This window comes from Heloderma suspectum, chromosome 1 (genome assembly GCF_057233095.1).
Source record: "Heloderma suspectum isolate Gila_16-S chromosome 1, 16-S_ref, whole genome shotgun sequence".
Lineage (NCBI taxonomy): Eukaryota > Metazoa > Chordata > Lepidosauria > Squamata > Helodermatidae > Heloderma > Heloderma suspectum.
In genome coordinates, this window is record NC_139458.1 from 230098647 (window position 1) to 230122179 (window position 23533).

Sequence of the window (23533 nt, forward strand, 5' to 3'; positions counted from 1 at the left end):
ATACCATAGGAATGCTCTCACACTCCCAGAATATAGGGAGGAGGTCCTGCATTGCCTGAAAATGCCCTTCCCAGTTTCTTGACTGCTATGTGATTTTTTAAATGATGGAAAAGCTCCAGGAACCCATCCCAGTACCTATAGATTTTTGGCTTCTTAGGGCGTTTGGTGCAATACAGTGATCATTGCCAAAAGGTGGTAATATTTTTGTTTTAAAACTTGATGTGGTGTATTCTTTCTTTTCAACGCAATAACATAATTACATTGTTATGTTCATATTATACACTCTGTATTTGTGCCTTAACTGCAAACATCAGACATGAAAGCAAAGCCACTATTGTCGTCTTCAAAAATATCTGATATTTTGTCCTAGTGATGTAAGGACCGTTTCCAGTAGCTCTGACTAAAAAATTCCATGATTAGCCAACCAGATTATGTTCATTGGTTATTCAGGAAGGGGAATACAAGCCAAAACAGCAGCCATTTAACAAAATTGCCTTTGAGCCCAGGTTCCATTCAGCAGATGGAAATGTCTATTTACGTTTTTCTGCTACTTCATAGTCATTCTCTATGTTGTAAATCTTTTAACTAAATAGTTTTGACTTTGCTGCAAGGGTATGTTCCAGGGACTGTATTATCTTGCCATTTTATTTCATCAACTCCCTCTTCATTTTCTGGCTTAATTCAAAGTGTTGGTGTTACCCAATAAAGCCTTTTATAGCTTGAGAACAGGGTATCTCAAGGGCTCTTAGCTCTCATATGAAGGTTTATATAACCCACACTATAACTTCATATAACCCACACTATAAGGTTTTCTAGGGAGGCTATTCTTTAGGTGTCCCTAGGAAATGGTGACTGAGGATTGAACCTTCTATGTTAGGGATGCAGAACTGTTTGCCCCCCACCAAGCCCACTGTGGGCCAAATAATATTAGGGGGCTGTTTTAGCTTCAGTTTAGATTGTCTTCTATTTTAAATGTGGTTTTTAATGACGGCTCTTTTCTAAAACACTGATGAATCTTATTTTAATTTTATAATGTTGCCTTAAAATTTTGTTAAGGTTTTGGTTTTTTTGTTTGTTTCTTTACAAATTAAATTATCCTACATATATAGACCCATGGAGTTCAGTGGGGCTTACATCCAGGTAAGATTACAGCCTTAAGTTGTAGGGGTTGTGGAACTTCTTTCTGTCCAAGTGTGCAGAGGAGTGTGCACTTATTAATACACCTTTCAGTCTTATGAAATGAATATCTGTTTTGAATTGCATATAAATATTGTTGCAGTATCATGGTGAGGTTCTTCATAGCTGGATAGTAGAAAATAATAGTTGGCTACAAAAATGAGCTGCAATTTGTGGACTGTTGGCTATCACAATAGAGGGGTATAGTTTCATTGTATCTGGAGAAACATGCATCTTTTAATTTAGTAATTCTAAAAGAATTGGTTGTTGCCTCTTACATTTTTCCTACAGTGTGTGCAAATTTTTACACTTGATTAAAGAAATGGATGCCAACATGGACATCATTAGTACTAAAGTGGATAGTACTATATCACGCCTGAAGAAAAAGTATGATGTACTGTTCGCACTATACCAGAGGTTTGAAAGGTAAAGCGTTGTTCATTGCATCTTAAACTTTCAGTTTTTAAAAAAAATCTTGCAGTTTGCTTAATCAAGAATTTTTAAGCCTTTAGTTTCAAAAACTTTGCTTTCTGTTTTGAGGGGGTTAAGCCATTGAATTCAGTGGGATATTACTCCTAAGTAAACATATTTAGGATTGTTTTGCACAGCACTTTTAGTTTCATTTCCTTAACTTTCAATTGCTAGATTTACTGCAGAGTCACATGATTGCACAGATGTTAGTAAACACTTGTTCAGGAAAAAAACAGCTTGGAAAATAATGGTATAGGCCAGTCACTACTACCTTCTGGCCTAATTTGCCTCATGGGGTTGCAGAGAAGCTTAACAAAGAATACGTTAATGTACAGCATCCTGCGCTTCTTGAATGTTGGGATATGCATTTACTTCATAAACTTCTGTTCTGCTCATCTGCAAATTGTGCACTCAAGGTAGCTCACAAAATAAGCTGTAGTAGTAGTAGTAGTAGTAGTAAATCCATTTCAGACTTTGGCATGATCCAACCAAACTAAGCAAAAGTTATCTCCCCACCCCCTTCTCTCTTGCTGAAATTGGTAGCAGGGCTTCAGCACGGCTCCATAAAATCCTGCTAAAAATCTTAACATTTAAAAGAGTGTTTTAAAAATGTTATTATTTTTAGTTAGGTTCCTTTCTTCCCTCCTTTCTGATGCATCCAGAGAGGGTCAGGTCATGGACAGGGGCATTGACCTCCAGTGGGCTTACTGTCTGCAGAGTAGCATGTGTGTGTGTGAGAGAGAGAGAGCAGGTCCTTAGAGATCCACATGACTCTTCCCATAGCCCTGGACAGACAACACCAGCTGTGGCACTTGTTGCACCACTTAACCCAGAAATACATCCCTCTGTTCCTGCCGTTAGGGGTACTCGAGGGAAGAGGGAGAGGAGATGCCAGGTGCAGCAGTGGCTCTGGCTGGGAGGCCTCTGGAGGCACTAGTAGCAGCTGCATGAACAATACAGTGGCAGGCCACTTCTTCAGGGCTGGGCCTGGCTGCACAAGCAGTAAGGGAAAGGGATCCAAGAGTAAGCTTCAGCAGCACAACATCTGGTTCTTTGTACCTTTTCTTTTGCCACCCTTCTTGGTGTGTTTTCTGCAGAACTGAGTGCACATGGACACAAGTGGATTGTAAAACTCCCCCATGTCCCCGTTGGCAGGTCCATCTTCCGCCAAGGTGGGGACCACCAAGGGTAGCGAACTGGATTAAATAAATATTAATAGTGATATTAATACATGAAGGGCGTAATCCTATGGCCGCTGGACAGCGGCTAGACAGCCATAGGATTGGTCGGTTCCTGGAGAACCGCATCCCCACCCCACCCCTGTCATCTCGGAGGCAGCGCAGATTGTCCCCATGCTCTGTGCTCGTAAGAACAGCACAGAGCGGGGGGAAAGGGGGCGTTCCTGGGGGCAGGGTGGGGAGTTCTTAAGTGCCAGTATGACACTTCCTATGTGTTGTCCAGCCTCCCCACCCCATGATCTGATGTCCCATGGCTAGACAGCCAAAATCGGCCATCTACCTGCAAATGCAGGGCGGCTGGATTGCGGAGGAGATGATCCCCTCCGTGCCCTTCCCGCTGTGCATTGGATAGGTGGTCACCTCCGGGTTCGGAGGCGGCTGACTATCCCCATAGGGTTGCTACCTAATATAATTTAATATATATTTAATTGCCTGAATAAGGGACATTGAAGGGTGCTCCCAATCCCCCCGTATTGCGCCCTTTCTTCTGAGCCAGGCGCACAGGGTGGGTCCCAGGTTCTTAAGCACAACTGGGCTTGGAACCTGAGAAGGAGCTGGAGGTCCTTACATCATATTTTCTGAGGACAGTCTGACACTCTTTATGTTACCTCTCATGCCCAGCCACATCAGCATGAGGAAGTTTTGGACAGTGATGCATCAAGGAGGTAGGAGATGAGGGAGGCTTTTCCAAGGAGACCTCAATGGAGAACAGGCAGGATTGAAGATCTTACCATGGCTGAAGTCCCTGGTACAGAAGGAAGTCAGGGACATAACACTCCTCAGTGTCGAACCTTAGGACAAGAGAGTCATTATCTCATTCCCTATGAAGTTCCCTAAAGACTGAAAAGAGCATAGACATACGTCCTGCTCCCAGGCCTGGTCAAGACACAAACACCACAGAGTGAAACATAGTTCTTCTTGTAGAAGTTACTCCAGGTCCAAATAATCCACCAGGGACTTCTGTAGTTCTCGCAGTAGTCGCTACCATCACAGAGCTTTGCCTACCAGTGGTCCCAAACAACATGAGATGCCTGGGTGGAGAAGATGGTGGCCAAAGGGTATACTCTGAAGAAACAAGTTATTGTCTCACTGAGGTCCAGAGACAAGAGAAAAGACCAGTCCATGATGATTGCAACCACTATCTCCTGGACTTTGCTCTCATAGAACTAGTACAAATGGAACAGGGTTGCTGTGAGGTTTGCTCCATGTTCTTAGCTCCAAGAAGAATGGAGATGTGCAGGCAATTCTTGACCTAAGTTGGCTAAAGTTCTTGGAGCAGAAGTACTTGTTTACAGAAGTACAAGAAGTACTTGTACAGAAGTACAAGAAGTACTTGTTTCCCGCCTCCCAGCTGAGCAGAGCAGAGCAGAGCAAGCTGCTCCAGCTGGTCCAGGGACTACAGAAGCAGGCAAGCTCCCAGAGAGCGAGCGAACAGAGCGAGCGAACAGGGGGAGCAAACAGGAGTTGGCCAGGGGAGTTGCAGTGGTTGAAGAGACAAAGGAGACAAAGGAGACAGAGGCTAAGAGGTAAGTGGGTTGCAGGAAGCCCAGGGCGCTGCCCTTTATCCTTCTGACTGGCTGTGAGCTCACCAGGAGCTTCTGAGAGCTCCAACTGAATTGGAGGGGTGTGGCCTGAGTACTCCCAGCAGCTGACTGGGCGGGAAGCTTCAGTCTGTTTCCCGCCTCCCAGCTGAGCAGAGCAGAGCAGAGCAAGCTGCTCCAGCTGGTCCAGGGACTACAGAAGCAGGCAAGCTCCCAGAGAGCGAGCGAACAGAGCGAGCGAACAGGGGGAGCAAACAGGAGTTGGCCAGGGGAGTTGCAGTGGTTGAAGAGACAAAGGAGACAAAGGAGACAGAGGCTAAGAGGTAAGTGGGTTGCAGGAAGCCCAGGGCGCTGCCCTTTATCCTTCTGACTGGCTGTGAGCTCACCAGGAGCTTCTGAGAGCTCCAACTGAATTGGAGGGGTGTGGCCTGAGTACTCCCAGCAGCTGACTGGGCGGGAAGCTTCAGTCTGTTTCCCGCCTCCCAGCTGAGCAGAGCAGAGCAGAGCAAGCTGCTCCAGCTGGTCCAGGGACTACAGAAGCAGGCAAGCTCCCAGAGAGCGAGCGAACAGAGCGAGCGAACAGGGGGAGCAAACAGGAGTTGGCCAGGGGAGTTGCAGTGGTTGAAGAGACAAAGGAGACAAAGGAGACAGAGGCTAAGAGGTAAGTGGGTTGCAGGAAGCCCAGGGCGCTGCCCTTTATCCTTCTGACTGGCTGTGAGCTCACCAGGAGCTTCTGAGAGCTCCAACTGAATTGGAGGGGTGTGGCCTGAGTACTCCCAGCAGCTGACTGGGCGGGAAGCTTCAGTCTGTTTCCCGCCTCCCAGCTGAGCAGAGCAGAGCAGAGCAAGCTGCTCCAGCTGGTCCAGGGACTACAGAAGCAGGCAAGCTCCCAGAGAGCGAGCGAACAGAGCGAGCGAACAGGGGGAGCAAACAGGAGTTGGCCAGGGGAGTTGCAGTGGTTGAAGAGACAAAGGAGACAAAGGAGACAGAGGCTAAGAGGTAAGTGGGTTGCAGGAAGCCCAGGGCGCTGCCCTTTATCCTTCTGACTGGCTGTGAGCTCACCAGGAGCTTCTGAGAGCTCCAACTGAATTGGAGGGGTGTGGCCTGAGTACTCCCAGCAGCTGACTGGGCGGGAAGCTTCAGTCTGTTTCCCGCCTCCCAGCTGAGCAGAGCAGAGCAGAGCAAGCTGCTCCAGCTGGTCCAGGGACTACAGAAGCAGGCAAGCTCCCAGAGAGCGAGCGAACAGAGCGAGTGAACAGGGGGAGCAAACAGGAGTTGGCCAGGGGAGTTCGGCAGGGGAGGTCAAGGGGGAGGCCCCTAACATTTTTTTTTTTTAACTAACTTTTTCCCATTTATTTGTCTTGTAACACACACTTCCACACCAGTGGGACTCTGCTTTTAACCTCTACTGAGTAGAGGAGCAGGCACAGGCTAGTCTAGAACAATCACAAAGCTAGACACAAAAAGGGAAAAGGGGCTATGGAAGGACAAGACTCTCCAGTGGTGGTGACCTGCAAGGTGTGTGCAATGTTTGTTTTCTTGCCTGAGAACAACATGGCCTACACCTGCAACAAGTGCAAGTTGATCACGCTGCTGGAGGAAAAAGTAAGTGGACTGGAGCGGCGACTGTCAACCCTCCGGGGAATAAGAGAACACGAAGAGTTCTTGGACAGAATGGGGGAACTACAGCAGCAAAGGGCAGACGAGAAGCTTGAAGAGCAACAGCAAGATGAGGCAGAAGTGGGAAATGCTGAGGAGAAGAAAAATGGAGTAGAGGATACTCCTTGGAAAACGGTGACAGTTAGGAGAAGAAGAACTAGACGCCACTCTGCACCAGTGGAAGCGGTGGAGCTGTGGAACCGATTCCAGGTACTTGCAGATGAGACTGGAGGACAGCCTGCAGAGGAAGAATCACAGGGGAACCTGCATGAGAGTGAGCAAGAGGCTAAAGGTCAGTCAAACAGAGGCGATGAAACCCAGGCCTACAAGAAGAAGAAGAGAAGAGTGGTAGTAGTGGGAGACTCCTTGCTGCGTGGGATCGAGACCCAAGTATGTCGCGAAGACCCGTGGACTCGCCAGGTATGTTGTCTCCCGGGAGGACAGATTAGAGACGTGACTGAAAGGTTGCCTGCACTCATAAAGCCCACTGACAGGTATCCCTTTCTTCTCATCCATGTGGGAACAAATGATACCGCCAAGCGGAGCTACGAAGAGATCACGTCAGACTTTGAAGCTTTGGGAAGGAAACTCAAGAACTTTGGGGCCCAGATAGTTTTCTCATCCATCCTTCCAGTAGTTAGAAGAGGGATAGAAAGGGAACGAAAAATACTCCGGGTGAATGACTGGCTACGAAGGTGGTGCCGACGAGAGAGATTTGGATTCTGGGACCACGGGCTATACTTCCTGGAAGATGGGCTGTTGGCTAGGGATGGGTTGCACCTCACAAAGGCTGGGAAGAATGTGTTTGGACACAGCATGAAGAACTTCATCAGGAGGGCTTTAAACTGAATCCTACGGGGAAGGGAGATGTAATGTTGGGGGTAACAATGGACGTAGGCGCATGCACTGCAATGGAGAGAACAGCGCTGATAGCGCCCAATAATAGTCTTCAGACACAGGTAGGAAGAAAGCCAGACTATGAAGCACATGGTCTTCGATGTCTATATACTAATGCCCAGAGTATGGGAAACAAACAGAATGAACTTGAACTCTTAATACAGGAGGGAAATTATGACTTGATAGGTATAACTGAGACTTGGTGGGATGACTCTCATGACTGGAATACAGCAATTGAAGGATATAACTTGTTCAAAAAGAACAGGAGGAACAGAAAGGGAGGCGGGGTTGCACTGTATGTGAAAAATACATATCTCTGCACAGAAATACAGGAGGAGGAGCTTGGTAGCCCCATCGAGAGCATCTGGGTTGAAATAAATGGAGCAAAGAATAAAAGGAACCTGGTGGTCGGAGTCTACTACCGGCCACCCAATCAAGGAGAAGCCAAGGATGAAACTTTTGAAAAGCAAATAGCCAATGTTTTAAGGAAGCATGATGTAGTAGTAATGGGGGACTTCAATTTCCCCGATATTTGTTGGGAGACAAATTCTGCAAAACATGGCCCCTCCAGGAAATTCCTGACTTGTGTGGCGGATAACTTCCTCCTACAGAAAGTAGAGGAAGGAACTAGAGGATCGGCTATCCTTGACTTGATCCTAACCAACAGAGATGACTTAGTGGATAAAGTAGCAGTTACAGGAACTCTGGGGGAAAGCGACCATGTTGTACTTGAGTTCTTGGTTCTAAGGGAAGCAAAAGCCGAGTGTACTCAAACGCGTACCCTGGATTTTAGGAAAGCTGATTTTAATAAACTCAGAACAATGATCAGTAAGGTCCCATGGCAAACAATGCTAGCGAGAAAAGGAGTCCAAGATGGGTGGGAACTTTTAAAAAAGGAAATTCTCAAGGCACAATCACAAACAATTCCAACAAGAAGAAAAGGTGGAAGACAACAGAAGAAGCCAATGTGGCTTCACAAAAAGCTTAGGGATGACCTGAAAACAAAAAAGGACACATATAAGAAGTGGAAAGAAGGCCAAGTAACAAAGGAAGAGTACAGGCAGGTAGCACAGAATTGCAGGGATGGCGTCAGGAAGGCTAAAGCGGAGAACGAGGTGAGGTTAGCGAGGGATGCTAAAAACAACAAAAAGGCTTTCTTCAGCTACGTGCATAGTAAAAGGCAGAGGAAAGAAATGGTGGTTCAGCTATTAAATAAGGATGGCAAAATGATAACAGATGACAAAGAAAAGGCAGAGGTGCTCAATTCCTACTTTGGCTCAGTCTTCTCCCAAAAGAGGGTCTATGACCCCCCTGGCAAAGGCGAAGTACAGGCTGAAGGGGCAGGATTGCAGCTTGAGATCGACAGGCATATGGTCAAGGAACACCTCATTACTTTGAATGAGTTCAAATCTCCAGGGCCAGATGAACTGCATCCTAGAGTAATAAAGGAACTGGCAGAAGAACTCTCAGAACCGCTGTCTATTCTCTTTGAGAAATCATGGAGGACCGGGGAAGTGCCAGATGACTGGAGGAGGGCTAACGTTGTCCCTATCTTCAAAAAGGGTAAAAAGGAGGAACCTGGGAACTACAGACCAGTCAGTCTGACATCAATCCCTGGGAAAATTCTGGAGCAGATCATAAAGCAATCCATCTGGAAGCACCTTGACAACAATGCCGTGATTACTCGAAGCCAACATGGATTTGTCAAAAACAAGTCCTGCCAGACAAATCTGATCTCATTTTTTGATCAAGTCACCTCCCTTGTAGACCGTGGGAATGCTGTAGACATCATATACCTCGACTTCAGCAAAGCTTTCGACAAAGTGCCCCATGATATCCTGATGAGCAAACTTGCTCGAAGTGGGCTAGATGAAACAACGATCATGTGGATCCACAGTTGGCTACAGAATCGGACTCAAAGAGTGCTTCTCAATGGGACCTTCTCAAGCTGGGGAGAGGTAACGAGCGGGGTACCGCAGGGCTCAGTCCTGGGCCCAGTGCTCTTCAACATTTTTATTAATGACTTGGAGGAGGAGGTGCAGGGAATGCTGATCAAATTTGCAGATGACACAAAATTGGGAGGGATAGCTAATACTTTGGAAGACAGAAACAAAATTCAAAGTGATCTGGATAGACTGGAGTGCTGGGCAGAAAACAACAGAATGGCATTTAATAGGGACAAATGCCAAGTTCTGCACCTAGGAAAAAGAAACCAAATGCACAGTTACAAGATGGGGGATACGTGGCTCAACCACACTACGAGCGAGAAGGATCTTGGAATTGTCGTCGATCACAAGCTGAATATGAGCCAACAATGTGATGTGGCTGCAAAAAAGGCAAATGCTATTTTGGGCTGCATTCATAGAAGCATCGCTTCCAAATCCCGGGAAGTACTAGTTCCCCTCTACTCAGCACTGGTTAGGCCTCATCTGGAGTACTGTGTCCAGTTCTGGGCACCACACTTTAAGAAGGATGCAGACAAGCTGGAGAGGGTTCAAAGGAGGGCAACAAAGATGATCAGGGGACTGGAAACAAAGCCCAATGAAGAGAGACTGAAAGAACTGGGCATGTTTAGCCTTGAGAAGAGAAGACTGAGGGGAGATATGATAGCACTCTTCAAGTACTTGAAAGGTTGTCACAGAGAAGAAGGCCAGGATCTCTTCTTGATCATCCCAGAGTGCAGGACACGGAATAATGGGCTCAAGTTACAGGAAGCCAGATTCCGGCTGAACATCAGGAAAAACTTCCTGAGTGTCAGAGCAATACGGCAATGGAACCAATTACCTGGGGAGGTGGTGGGCTCTCCCACACTGGAGGCCTTTAAGACGAGGCTGGACAGCCATTTGTCAGGGATGCTCTGACTTGGATTCCTGCATTGAGCAGGGGGTTGGACTCGATGGCCTTGTAGGCCCCTTCCAACCCTACTATTCTATGATTCTATGATTCTATACTTCAGAATGGAGACTCTAAAGTCCTTGGTGAGACTTCTAGACCTTGATAAAGTTCACAGGGGCCTACCTGCTCATCCCAATCCACCTATCACATAGGAAGTGTTATGCTTTTCATAAGAGAGCCAGGATTTCCAGCACAGGGCCTTCATGTTTGGGCTTATATCAGCATTCCATATGTTCACAAAGATCCTGGTGGCCCATCTACAGGGGTATTCCCCTATCTCAGGGGTGTTGAAACGCATGTCTACAGCCCTCAATCCAGCTCTCCAGGGTTCCTAAGATGGTTGTACCACCTTTGCCTGACACTTTCCTTTGGCTGCTGATCTTTTGGTGGCTTTTGTGCAGTTTTTTTCTCATGCTGAGAAGTTGAAATGCCTTTCCCAATGCTTAGTTATGGGCAGTAAGAGCTTTAAGCTAAAATATGCTGGCATTTTGGCCCCATCCCTTTTGTTTTGGCTATGCCTGCCTCTGGAATGCAGCACTCAAGGATATCTCTGATACTGAATTCAGCCCTTGGACTGAAAGGGGTTCAACATTCCCATGTGGGCAACACCCTTATATGGTTGAGTGCTCTTCACGAGGGGGTTAGGGATATCAAGTTATCTCTCTGTACTGTCTCAGAAGCCATGGATTTGTAAGTGAATTACTGCAAGAGCTGTTTAGACCCATCAGAGAAACTGGAAGACCCGAGAATACAAATTGATATTGGCCAGTTCTACATGTGTCTGACACAAGAGAGACAATCCAAGCTGATTACTCTGACACAGCAAGTATACACATCAGACAATGCGCCTCTCACCATAGCACAGCTACTGGGCATGGTGTCCTGTCAAGATGTTGTGGAGTGGTCCAGGCTTCATTTACTGCCATGCCAGCATTTCCTTCTGCTCTTTCAGGACCAGATTGCAAAGCAAGAGAAATGGACTCTTCAAGTGTTGCTGACACTTCAAAAGAATTTAGAATGGTGGCTGAGAACACCCTGGCCAAGGGAGTCAGCCTGTAACCCCAAGATGTATGGTGATAATGGCAAATGCCAGCCTGTCAGGGTGGGGAACATATCAGGAGCAGGGTAGTTTAGGGCATGTGGTCAGCCCTAGAAACACAGAAGAGCGTAAACTAGCTGGAATTGGGAGCAACCAAGCTGGCTCTCCAAATGGAGACTCGAGGAGGACATGTCCTAATTCGTACAGGCATCTTGGCAAAGGCCTTCACAAACAAGCAGGGAGGTATGCACTCTTTCTTCATCAGGAGGCAGCAGAAGCTCTACACTGGGCTGAGCAGAATCTGGTATCCATAAGGGCAGAACATCTGGCAGGCATTATAAACACAATCGTGGATAGGTTGAGCAGAAAGATAATCAAAGAGCTGAAGTGGAATTCATGACAAGACAATGAAACATAGCAGAAACCAGGTTGCATGCACTAGCGGAGGAATGGCTGGAGCAGCTGCTGTTTGACTTTCAGGCTCTTCCCCAGAGTGCTACACAGACTGAGATAAAAAAAGTAGAGATAATTCTGGTAGGTCACACTGGCCTCAAAGACTGTGGTTCTCCTAGCAACATTGGTACTTAGGCACTGGGTTCTACTGAGATGACACTGTCTTCTTCAAGACCTGAAATGTTCCATCTAACAACCTGAAGTAAATTTGGCTATGTGGACGTAGTTTTGAGCACTTTGCTAGTTGTCAGAGGGGATCCCACCAGTAAAGCTTATAGATCACTATGGAAAACATGTTGCCTAGTGTAGCAAAAAGAAAAGGACTCTGGACAAGGAGACCATTCCAACTATAGTGGAGTTCCTTTTGGGAGTGGTTGGATAAAGGGCTAAGCACTAGTACTTTAAAGCATCAGGTGGCCACCCTTAATGGTTACAAATCAAGGGATATTGTCCACCTGCATATCCACCCTACGTACAGAGGGTAGCTGTAATCAAACCATCTACAGATCAGAGATCCCTTACATGGAACTTCCACTAGCTACTAACTGCACTCATGGGGCCACCCTTTGAACTGATGGCCACAATTCCATTGGGTGAACTAACCCTTAAGACAGTTTTCCTGGTGGCAATCACGTATACCCAGAGATTTTCTGAGCTGTCATCTTATTTTGACTTGTGTGTTTTCCGCAGCAATAAGGTGGTGTGTGACTGGAGCCTGCCACCTTCCCACAGGTCAACTCAATGTTTCATAGAATGCTGGAGGTGATCCTTAATTGTGTCAGACTTGGCCCACCCTCAGGGAACAGGCTTGGCACAAGCTACACATGAGGAATTCTCTTTGCTTCTACCTAACCAGGACGGAGAGCCTCCAGAAATCTAAGGCATTATTTGTTTCTTACCCAGACAGGTCCTAGAAACAGAATGCATCAAAACTATATTCCAGGTTGGATTAGGGCTTGGGTGGGCAGATTTCAAGTTTGTGGGTTCTGCTTTTGTACTCAAACACTCAGGTCCAACATCCAAAGCCCAGGTACAAAATAATGGCATGGGCAGGTGGACATATGCTAAGAGTTAAGTAACAGGATGCCTCTGAGCACATACTTAGCCCATGAATTCATATCAGAATCAGTTCTCGCATCCTTTTGCATATAAATTCACTCCTGGTTTTTTCCAAAAATTCTTTGTCAGCAATTCAGTGGGGAAAAGCTTTTTAGCTGATGCTATTGTTAGTCACTAGTGAGTCAGAAACCCTTGCAGATCTACTGCAAATCACCCAAAGATCTACCAGTAGATTCTGATCTATCTTCTGCCAATCCCTGGATTAGAGGATGCATCTCAGTAGCATATATGTCAATAAAGTGCCTCCACAGGGCATCATGGCACATTCTCTTAAAGGGAAGGCTTCAGCAGCCTTCAGAGGATGGTCATCCTTAGCTACTGGGTCCTCTATGCATACTTCCACTAAGAACTAACAGGCTGCGTTGATCTTCACAGCCATGTAAGATGGCTACATGGATTTGTACATGAATCCCTGTAAAAACTGCAGCAAAATTTCACAGGTGTTCTGACGCTAAAAATATAGGGTGGTAAATATACTCTGGATGTCTATATAGTATATCAACTACATTACTTTAATGGTCCTGGTATGAATTGGATACAGTAGGCAAGGGCCACTATCATAATAATATGGCATCAGTTCATAAGAGGATTGCTTACTGCTTCCTAAAATAGTGCCAGTCGCAGGAGGTATTCAAAGTATAGTTTAGAGTTTAAGATGGCATAAGGAGATGTTGCCTTTGGGAAACAGAGGTTACAGAGGGTTGGACTGTTCCTAACTATGCATAGCCAGTAGTTTTTTGTACTGCTATGTTATATCCTGAAGAGCAAGAACTGTCCTCCTGTATTCCTTGGAGAAAATAGGAAGTACTGTAAATTTCTGTTCTTGAGGAATGCAGGAGGACAGTCGCTCACCTCTTACACGACTAGAATTGTCTCATCCTTTTGAATGAGGTGGGTAGGTAATAGGGCCTCCTATATATCCTCGTAAATAGTAGCTCTGTGCTACACCAGTGACCAGCAGGTTGTGCTGACAGTTAGCATGACCATGTGTGCTAGATTTCTGGTTTTTATTATGTTAAGCGTTCAGAAGTTTCTCCAGTTTGATTTTGGTGAGTGGCTGACCTTCCTATGCAGGAGCACATTCAGTAAGTTGGCCCTGCCTACTGAGCTCCGTGGGAGGGGTAATCTGAAAAGTGAGGACTGGCCTCCTGCATTCTTCAAGAATGGCAATTTACAGTGAGTAAAAATTCCATTTTTTTAATGTCTGTGTAATTCTGGCAAACATCAGCAGTTCTTTGTCTGCTAAGGTTGTGCGCACGTGCCTGTTCGCGCGTGTTTCCTATCCCACCGCAACAAGGGAGAATCATGTTCTTCAAAGCAATCAAGATTAAGATCCCATGGGTACATTGAGCTGAAGTTTTATAGCACAGCAGTAATGTGTAATTTTTGTTTTTAGGACTTGTGGACTTATCTATGCTGACCAGCCTACCGATCAGTAAGTTTGTCTGTTTTCATATAATAAGGAAGAACAGCTAAAAGCTGGTGCATAAGTTGATGGGACAGCAGTAGGTGGGGGGAAGTAGGTATGATTCATGTTCGTTACAGAGAAGCTGTATTTTCCTTTCAGTGGCAAAAAAAGCAACACAATGGGATTTGTCCCACTGAATTCAGTAATACATTTATCCAAAGAACTGTAATAAAGACTTTTCATGTATGAAGAGAGTAGCTGCAGGACATAGTAAAGTCATCTAACCTGAAACATTTTTATGTTTAGAAGTTGCATTAAGAAAGAAGACTCACAGAGTTGCAATAGGAGGTGGCAAGCCTAGATTTGTGTGAGACTTGATTGAACTAAGAGGCAAAAGGGCAGTCATGCTGCTTTGCCCTTTCTTGGGGCTGCTTTAAATGGTACAAGTTTCCTTTAAAGAAAGCACTTCATTGCAGAGCAAGCAGTTTATCTTAATTTAAGCATTCCCAAGTATAACTACATTTTTCTTGACTTAAACTGCCATACAAATGAGTAAACCTTTGGCTGTAGTCTTTGGTTGCATGCCTTTATAATTGTTTTAAAGCAGCAAATGTAGAGTCTTTACTCTAGTGTTTTTATATTCTTTTTGTAGAACTTGTGCTGAATTGAGTTCTTCATTGGTTCTAAAACTATGCTGGATCATGTTTCTTTTGGCAAAAGGTTAGTAGTAGTGGTAGAATGCTTAAGATGGATGCACTTGATTTCAAGTGCTATTTATTCATGCGGTGTTAAAATATAATCCCCAAAAGATTGGTTTTATATCCTTGGTGAGTTGTCTGTAACCTTTTTCATTAGTATTTTGAAATCTCAGATTCTCTTTTAATAGTGTTGATTCCTTCCTGGGGAATCAAATCCCTTTCTCCGTGCAGAGAGAGGCATAGAGAAAAGCAAAATGGGTAGGGCTGATGATGTCAGGGAAGGGGCTTCAGGTTGGGGCCCTGCCCCCATTATTCAGCCCACTGGATTGGTCCGAGGTGGGGAATTTGGCCCCAGACCAAAAAAGGCTCCCCACCCTCTACTACAAGGGCATATACCTGAAGAACTATTATGACTACTGTCTATGTAATTTGACAAGAAGGTGTATTATGTGCCTTATACTGTATATTTCTAGCTTAGGTGTCCTGAATGTGAAATATGATAAATGTCTTGCTTAGTGTATAAAGAAATAGTCAGCCAAATATAAACTTGCTTATTTAATATTTTCAGGAAAAATACTGCAGATGGAAGATGATTTGGTTATCTCCTTCCAGTTACTACTTTGTGTTCTTGATTATTTTATCAAACTACTGCCCTCTGCACTACTTAAGGAACCATACAGTAAGGATTTTTAATTAACATGATAGTCCAAAAAGATTATTACATTCATCATAAGAATTCTGATAGCAGTCCATATAAGAGATTGTGTGTTCTGTCCTGTATGTTTCATAGCTGTCTTTCTATTTTAATTGTAGGTCTTTAAAGATAATTTGATAGTGTTTTTAAATGGACACACATGCCATTTGCTGTATCACTTGCACTCTTCTGTCTCGCTAGACCGTTCTATAGGAGAGGCTGTACAGAACTGCTGCCATAAGCTGATGTGAAAGAACAGACAAAAATGGAAAACCTTAGATTTGAAACATATCGGAAAACTGTAGAAAAGTATCACAGTAGTAGTATTTTATACTACTTGCATAGTGTTGTTACTGCCCATGCATCTCTCCCACATGCCTGAGAATTCCTAGATTGCTCTGCTCTTGTCTCACCAGACAAGAAAAGTCTTTGTCTCTTCTACATCAACTCTTTGAAATAATAGGAGTGGTCGCAAACAAGAGATTTAAATATAAAGGGATAAAGTATATTCCAAATACAAAGAGGGCATGTCATCATAATAAAAAGTAAAACTAGGAAAACTGGAATGTTTTCTGTCACAGTAAAAAATTGTACATGTGTGCATGTTTACTTAAAATGAGGAAGGTGTATTTGTACTGTGCTAGCTGGGCTGGTAGGTGCTTGGACATATGTTAGGATTTGGGCTTAAAACAAGGCTCGCAACTAGATGGTGTTGGACTGCAACTCTCATAATTCCTGACCATTGGCTGTCCTGGCTGGGGCTGATTGGAGTTGGAGTCCAACAACATAGGGAGGGTCGCAGGTTTAAATACATATTTGCAAGAAAGCTTGCAAATATGCATTTAACTAGGAAATGGTGATTCACTATGTCATCATATATTCATGTCATACTCAAAAAGGTGTGTTTAATTTCAGAGAAATTAACCTGTAATGTGTTGATCTTCACAGCCATGTAAGATGGTTACATGAATTTCTCCTAGATCCCTGCAAAAACTGCAGCAAAATTTCACAGATGTTCTGACGCTAAAAATATAGGGTGGTAAATATACTCTGGATGTCTATGTAGTATATCAACTACATTACTTTAATGGTCCTGGTATGAATTGGATACAGTAGGCAAGGGCCACTATCATAGTAATATGGCATCAGTTCATAAGAGGATTGCTTACTGCTTCCTAAAATAGTGCCAGTCGCAGGAGGTATTCAAAGTATAGTTTTGAGTTCAGGATGAGACAAAATTGTGTCAGTTTGTGCCTAACAATCAGTCACATTTGATTCAGAAATATTAGCTTCCATTCATAAGTATGAGACTGTAATATTCCTGTTAAGAGTCATTGTAAAATAACATGGAAGAAAACTCGATCCTCAGTTTTATTTAAAATGCAATATAGAATTATCTTTTGCTGACGATGGTTTTTATGTTACTTGTAAAACCCCTAATAAATGTGCAGAAAGAAAATAAAGTGCAACATCCAGATTTTTAAAAGTAGGGACTCTCTTTCTGTTTACTCTGTAAAGTGCTATGGGCAGTATCTAATTCAGGTGCTGTGCTTCCACTCATTCCATTGCGCCAGTGGGACCTGCCACTAGCACAATGGGGAGTTAGCGCTGCCTAAAGCAAGCCCAGAAAAAGCAGAAACAACCATTTCCAGATTGTGACAGATCAGTGGAGCTCCCTTCTGAGAGCCCTGCTGACTTTTGAAACTTTGCCTTTTTGTTTTGAAACGATATATAATGATTGCTTTCTTATCATAGAATCTCTGAGTACAATTTCGAGTAATGGCTCAACTCGAATTTCGAGGCGAGGCCAGAAAAGGAGTACACGTACATCAAAAACAGATACAGATATAAAGGTTATTGAAGAACTTTGTAAAGAACATGGTTGTAATTTAGATGAGGTAAGACCAGTTTAGGACTCCTAACTTCTGCAAAGTCTTTTCCCCCAGCCCACTTTTTCATTTTTCTCATCCTTCCCCAGTTCCCTGTCTCCTTCACTTGTCCTTCTCTCAAATGCCTGTTTCTCAATGACATGGTTCGCCCTTAATGACAGCACAGAATATGGGTTGAGTATGAGTTGTCACTGAATCTTGAGTCAGCATTACATGTGAACCTTGCCTTTTGGTTTAACTATGGGCTGTTAATCATGAACAACCCAGAGTTCACAACTCAACAACAAACCGTGGGCTCTCTTCTTGGGTTGTTTGCGGTTAATAATAATAACCTGCAATTCAACAACATCTCATATTCAATCCATATTCTGAGTTATCGTTATGTGCAAATTAGGCTGTTGCTTCTGTCCCTGTCCCTCTTGGCTACTCTTCCTTTAAAATTTCCCAGATTTTCCTACAGTGGAGGAGGGTATCCTAGTCTAGGTTGCTCCTCCCACTCGCTTCAGAAGGCAGGGCCAAATTTGCATAGAGTTGAAGTCACCTTTCTTGTGTGGGAAAGCGCCTCCCAGTTTCGGTCCTGCCTAGATCAAGAAAGCAGGGCTTTGGGGGAGCTCTCCCTGCAGACTACTTTTATACATTTTACAGCATTCTTTCTTTATCCTGCCTTCTGTCTGGGGAGCCTCCTGGTATCACTTTGGGTTATGCGCTGTCCATTGATACTTCAGAAGAGCTCTCAGAGGATTGGGGAAAGTGCAAGCGGGGGAGTCTCTCCCAGATGCCTCGCCCCTTAGGAGCGAAGAGTGCCCATATGGGTGGTGAGTGCTCTGGTGTTTCAAAAGAGTATGCCAAGTCCCAGGAAGGCTGCAAAGGTTCCACCTAGATTTGCCTGGATGCTTAGTTCCCCCATCAGGGGGGACACAGAGCGTGGGACTCGGGGTCCCCTTTGGTGAGTACTGTGGCATCCCCACATCCCCCTGTTATGGATGGCTCAACATTTCATCCTGCGTTTTGTTACTGGATTTGTCAAATTCTAGTTAAAGCGATTAGACCAGCAGCAGAGCAAGGCAGACGAGTTGAAACCTTACCTCAGGAAATATTTCCTCAGTAAAGGTGCAAAGCTCAGCCTCATAGAATCATAGAATAGTAGGGTTGGAAGGGGCCTATAAGGCCATTGAGTCCAACCCACTGCTCAATGCAGGAATCCAAGCCAAAGCATCCCTGACAAGTGGCTGTCCAGCCTTGCCTTGAATGCCTCTAGTGTGGGAGAGCCCGCTACCTCCCTAGGTAGTTCCATTGTCGTATTGCTCTAACAGCCAGGATGTTTTTCCTGATGTTCATCTGGAATCTGGCTTCCTGTACTTGAGCCCATTATTCTGTGTCCTGCACTCTGGGATGATCGAGAAGAGATCCTGGCCTTCCTCTCTGTGACAGCCTTTCAAGTACTTGAAGAGTGCTACCATATCTCCCCTCAGTCTTCTCAAGGCTAAAAATGCCCAGTTCTTTCAGTCTCTCCTCATAGGACTTTGTTTCCAGTCCCCTGATCATCTTTGTTGCCCTCCTCTGAACCCTCTCCAGCTTGTCTGTATCCTTCTTAAAGTGCAGTGCCCAGAACTGGACACAGTACACCAGATGAGGCCTAACCAGTGCTGAGTAGAGGGGAACTAGTACTTCCCGGGATTTGGAAGCTATCCTTCTATTAATGTAGCCCAGAAGAGCATTGGCCTTTTTTGCAGCCACACCCCATTGTTGGCTCATATTCAGCCTGTGATCTACAACAATTCCACGATCCTTCTCACTTGTAGTATTTTTGAACCAAGTATCCCCCATCTTGTAAGTGTGCATTTGGTTTCTTTTTCCTAGGTGCAGAACTTGGCATTTATCCCTATTAAATGTTCTGTTGTTTTCTGCCCAGCGCTCCAATCTATCAAGATCACTTTGAATGTTGTTTCTGTCTTCCAAGGTATTAGCTATCCCGCCCAATTTGGTGTCATCTGCAAATTTGATCAGCATTACCTGCACTTCCTCCTCCAAGTCATTAATAAAAATGTTGAAGAGCACTGGGCCCAGGACTGAGCCCTGCGGTACCCCGCTTGTTACCTCTCCCCAGTTTGAGAAGATCCCATTGATAAGCACTCTTTGAGTCCGATTCTGTAGCCAACTGTGGATCCAACGGATCGTTGTTTCATCTAGCCCACTTTCAGGACATCATGGGGCACTTTGTCGAAAGCTTTGCTGAAGTCGAGGTATATTATGTCCACAGCAGTCCACAAGGGAGGTTACCTGATCCAAAAATGAGATCAGATTCGTCTGGCAGGATTTGTTCTTGACACATCCATGTTGGCTTCGAGTAATCACTGCATTGTTTTCAAGGTGCTTACAGATGGATTGCTTTATCATCTGCTCCAGAATTTCCCCAGGGATTGATGTCAGACTGACTGGTCTGTAGTTCCCAGGTTCCTCCTTTTTGCCCTTTTTGAAAATAGGGACAACATTAGCCCTCCTCTAGTCATCTGGCACTTCACCTGTCCTCCATGATTTCTCAAAGATAATAGACAATGGTTCTGAGAGTTGTTCTGCCAGTTCCTTTATTCCTCTAGGATGCAGTTCATCTAGCCCTGGAGATTTGAACTCATTCAAAGTAATTGTCCTCAGACCACTTTGTTTTGTTGTGTCAAGGAGCGCCCTGGCGGCCTCTTTCAGTCTACTCCAATAGCTAACTCAAGACACAGACAAGAGGATTCTTTTCAAGGCTTTAATCCTTTTATAACTTAATGACTTTTTCAGATGCTAATCACCAGCGACTAAGCAAGGAACAGCAGAGTAGCCTATGCTCCAGGTTAGGCAGTTGGTCCCCATTTGAAGGAGAATTATTGGAAGACCCTGAACTTATGGGCTAGGGAGAGTTCCTCCCTCTTTCCCTTGGGTCCTCGGGACGCGACAGTTGCTTGCGTGCCAAACGAGTGTTACGCCTCCTTTCCGCACCCTCCAGCTGTCGTTGCTCCTGGCGTTGGCGTCGAGCATCCAGCAAGCCCCCCTCCAGCGCGCTCTCACTGCCAGGGTCACTATCGCAGCAATGCCAGCAGGAGGAATATCTGCCAGCTGCTGTGCCTGTGAGAGATGAGCGCGCTCCTCTCCCATGGATTGCTGTTCCTCTTCAGAATCAGAACTGCTCTGGGGTTCTGTCGGCTCAGTTTCCACCCTGACATGTTGCTCCTCAACCATCCACCATTTTAGCTGCCCTAAGGGGAAAAGGCGGGAATTTTCTCCCTCACTGTTTTTTTCCTCTGATGAGGAAATTTGTGTGGCTTTTGATAGAGGGCATTCTTGTTGGAGAAGCCACAAACGATGACATTCCTCCTCCACATCATCACAATCTTCTCCTAGCTCTCAATGACCCAGAAAAGGCGTAGTTGAAGGGAAGAGGGCTCGCAGACTGGAAGCCTTCTTGTCTAAGGAGACAGGGTCAGGAACCAGGGCTTCTAGCAAACACCATGTCCACAGCTAACTCAATGGGGCAACAACAGAGATTAGTTCTACATGTTTAGGTGGTTTGTCTGAGTCTTCTCTTTCCTCAGATAAAGAGGTAGGAGAGTTGTCAGTGGAGGAGGAGGAGGTTCCTACTAAACCACCACCATTAGACTGTTTGCAGCTGAGGATTTTCCAGTGCTTCTCAGAAAAGCACAAAATGGTCCTAGGAATTAAGGATAAAAGTGCAGGAGCTCAGTGCTTGGATGCACAGCCCTCTGGAGTTCCTAAAGTTTGCCCAAGGCCAAAATCTGATTCCTCAGTTGTGCCTTTTCCAGATATTTTTCTGGACACTGTTCAGGGGGAATGGGATTGCCCAGGGTCAACTATGCAGACACTATGTATGCAAAACGTTTTTATGTTTTTCCAGAGGAAACTATAGGGAAATTGAAGGTGCCTCTGGTGGATACTGCTGTGGCAGCCCTAATATCCAGTGCTATTTATCCAAAAGAGAAGATGATACTCCTAAACACCCTGAGACTGCAGTTTTTCTCAGAAGATCACATGAAGCCTAAGCCTTATCCAAATGCGCCTCTGCAGCCACTTCCTTTGGCAGCCTAACCATTCCCTATCCTATACGCCTCAATTTAGAAATCGTGAAAACGGGGGATTTAGATCCTCGTGGAGTGGCGCTGTGACCTACTGGAGACAGCAGCAGTCACAGCCATTTTCCAGAGGCTCCTTCTCTGGAAACAATCGGAGCAGTCACAAGCAGCAGCAGTGACTACATCGAGCCTGCAGTGGTGGGAAGACTCATGCACTTCTCTCACTTCTGGTCTCAGATCACCACAGATGCACAATCACAGAGGGCAACATAATAGATTTCAAATGTCTGCTTTGCTGTCATTTTCTTTCCTCCCTCAGGTCCAAGTGACCACAGGAGCATCACCTGGTATTATAGGCCATCAAGCATTTGTTGCACATAAGGGCCATCGAGCTGGTCCCATCTTCTCAACGTTTCTCCGGTCCCTACTCGATATTCTTCATTGTGCTGAAACGAAACAGGGGCTGGAGGCCAATTGTAGATCTGAAAAGGGTGAATCAGTTTGCGAAGAAGTGCAAATTCCACATGGAAACTCTCAGAACAATCTTGGAGAGTATACAAGAAGGGTTTTTTTAAGCCTCTCTAGACTTGTCAGAGGCATATCTTCACATACCAATTCACCCTGCCCACAGACAGGACCTACACTTCTCTTATCAAGGGGAACCCTATAAATTCAAAGCCCTTCTGTTCAGGCTGTCATCCGCTCCCAGAGTTTTCACAAAAATTCTGGCAGCACTAGTAGCACATCTCCAAAGGAAAAACGTACATGTCTATCCTTATCTTGACAATCTCTTAATCCACTCTCCGGCCTTTTAGCAGGCAACACAAGATGTCAAGGAGATGATGGAATGTTTGACACTGTATGGCTTTCTCATCAACACACAGAAGAGTCATCTGAAGCCAGTACAGTGCTTGCAATACCTGGGGACTATAATCAACACTCAGACAGGTATGGTGTCCCTTCCAAGGGATAGGACCATGAGGATTCAGCAGGCTATCAGGTCAGTCCTACATTCCACTCACTCCGATTTAATGTCTCTGGCAAGTCTTCTAGGCTCCATTGTAGCCTGCATAGACCCTGTTTCTTGGGCCAGGTTTCACTCCCATCCTCTACAGTGGCTGCTTCTACCTTTCCAGTCAAACCTTGTCCTACACCAACACAAGAGAATACTAGTTCCTCAGTCAGTAAAGAAATCCTTCCTCTGCTGGCTGTTGGTAGCAATCAGGAAAGGGAGTCCTCTAAAAGATCCCATAAGGGTACAAGTGACCACCAATGACAGCCTCAGAGGCTAGGGAGCCAATTGTGGCACGGCAATTGCTCAGGGAAGGTGGTCCACTTCTGAGTCTCCCCACAGCATAAATTGGCTGGAACTTCGGTTGGTCCACCTAGCCCTACAGGACTTTCAGTCTGTTGTTCAAGGGAGGGATGTCTTGATTCGTACAGCATGACAGTGAAAACCTATGTAAATCATCAAGGTGGAACCAGGTCCAGGTCCCTCATGAGAGAGGCAGAGCTCCTTCAGTGAGCGGAGAACAGTCTATTGTCTCTCTTAGCTCAACACCTCCAGGGGCAGTTTAGTACGAAAATGGAGTGGTTGAGTCGACAGGATGTAGATCAAGGAGAATGGAGCCTCCATCCTCAGGTGTTCGCTACTATAGTCCTTCAATTTGGGACTCCAGGTGTGGATCTGTTTACCTCCCCAACCAACTACAAGGTGAGCAGGTTCATGGCCAGGTACCACACAGAAGGGGCAGATCGGATAGATGCCCCCTCAGTGGCCTGGCCCAAGATACTGGGGTATGCCACCTCTGTCTTTCCTATCAAAGGTTCTTCAGAAGGCTTGTCTGGAGGAAGAACAGTTTATCCTAATGGCTCCAACGTGGCCCAGAAGAGTGTGGCTTTCCGACCTGCTAGCTCTGTCTATTCAGGATCCATGGCCACTTCCCTCCAGAAATGATCTCCTAAGTCAGGGAAGTGTTTTTCATCCTGACGCAGACTGACTACAACTACATGCATGGAGGATGAGCTGGGCAAATTAGAACAATGAGGATACAGTGAAGAGGTAGTCTCTACCATGTTAACATCTTGCAGAGCCTCTGCCATTGGTGCGTGCGCAAAGGATTCCAACCTTTGAGTGCTGGGGTTAAACATTTGCTGGCCTTCCTACAAGCTGGATTGGGTCAGGGTCTGCAACCAAATACTTTAAAAAGGCAGGTTGTGATCCCTAGCCCCATTTGTGGCACTATCTGGAAGACTCCCCTATCCAGCATCCACGTATTAGGAGAT

The 23533-nt window shown here is 45.3% G+C and overlaps 1 protein-coding gene across 12 annotated transcripts in view; it reads left to right on the plus strand.

The window, feature by feature from the left end:
* The window catches only part of RB1 (RB transcriptional corepressor 1), a 132504-nt gene that overhangs the window by 19805 nt on the left and 89166 nt on the right, over positions 1–23533 (plus strand). For 10 of the 12 annotated variants that reach the window (XM_084821233.1, XM_084821242.1, XM_084821251.1 and 7 more), the window contains 5 exons: positions 1468–1602; positions 13885–13923; positions 14549–14616; positions 15163–15273; positions 17044–17186. In XM_084821233.1, coding sequence (XP_084677359.1) covers positions 1468–1602; positions 13885–13923; positions 14549–14616; positions 15163–15273; positions 17044–17186 — 496 coding nt within the window. Of the gene's footprint in view, positions 1–1467; positions 1603–13383; positions 13665–13884; positions 13924–14548; positions 14617–15162; positions 15274–17043; positions 17187–23533 lie in introns of those variants that run through there. The other 2 variants (XM_084821291.1, XM_084821321.1) reach the window with 1 other exon arrangement.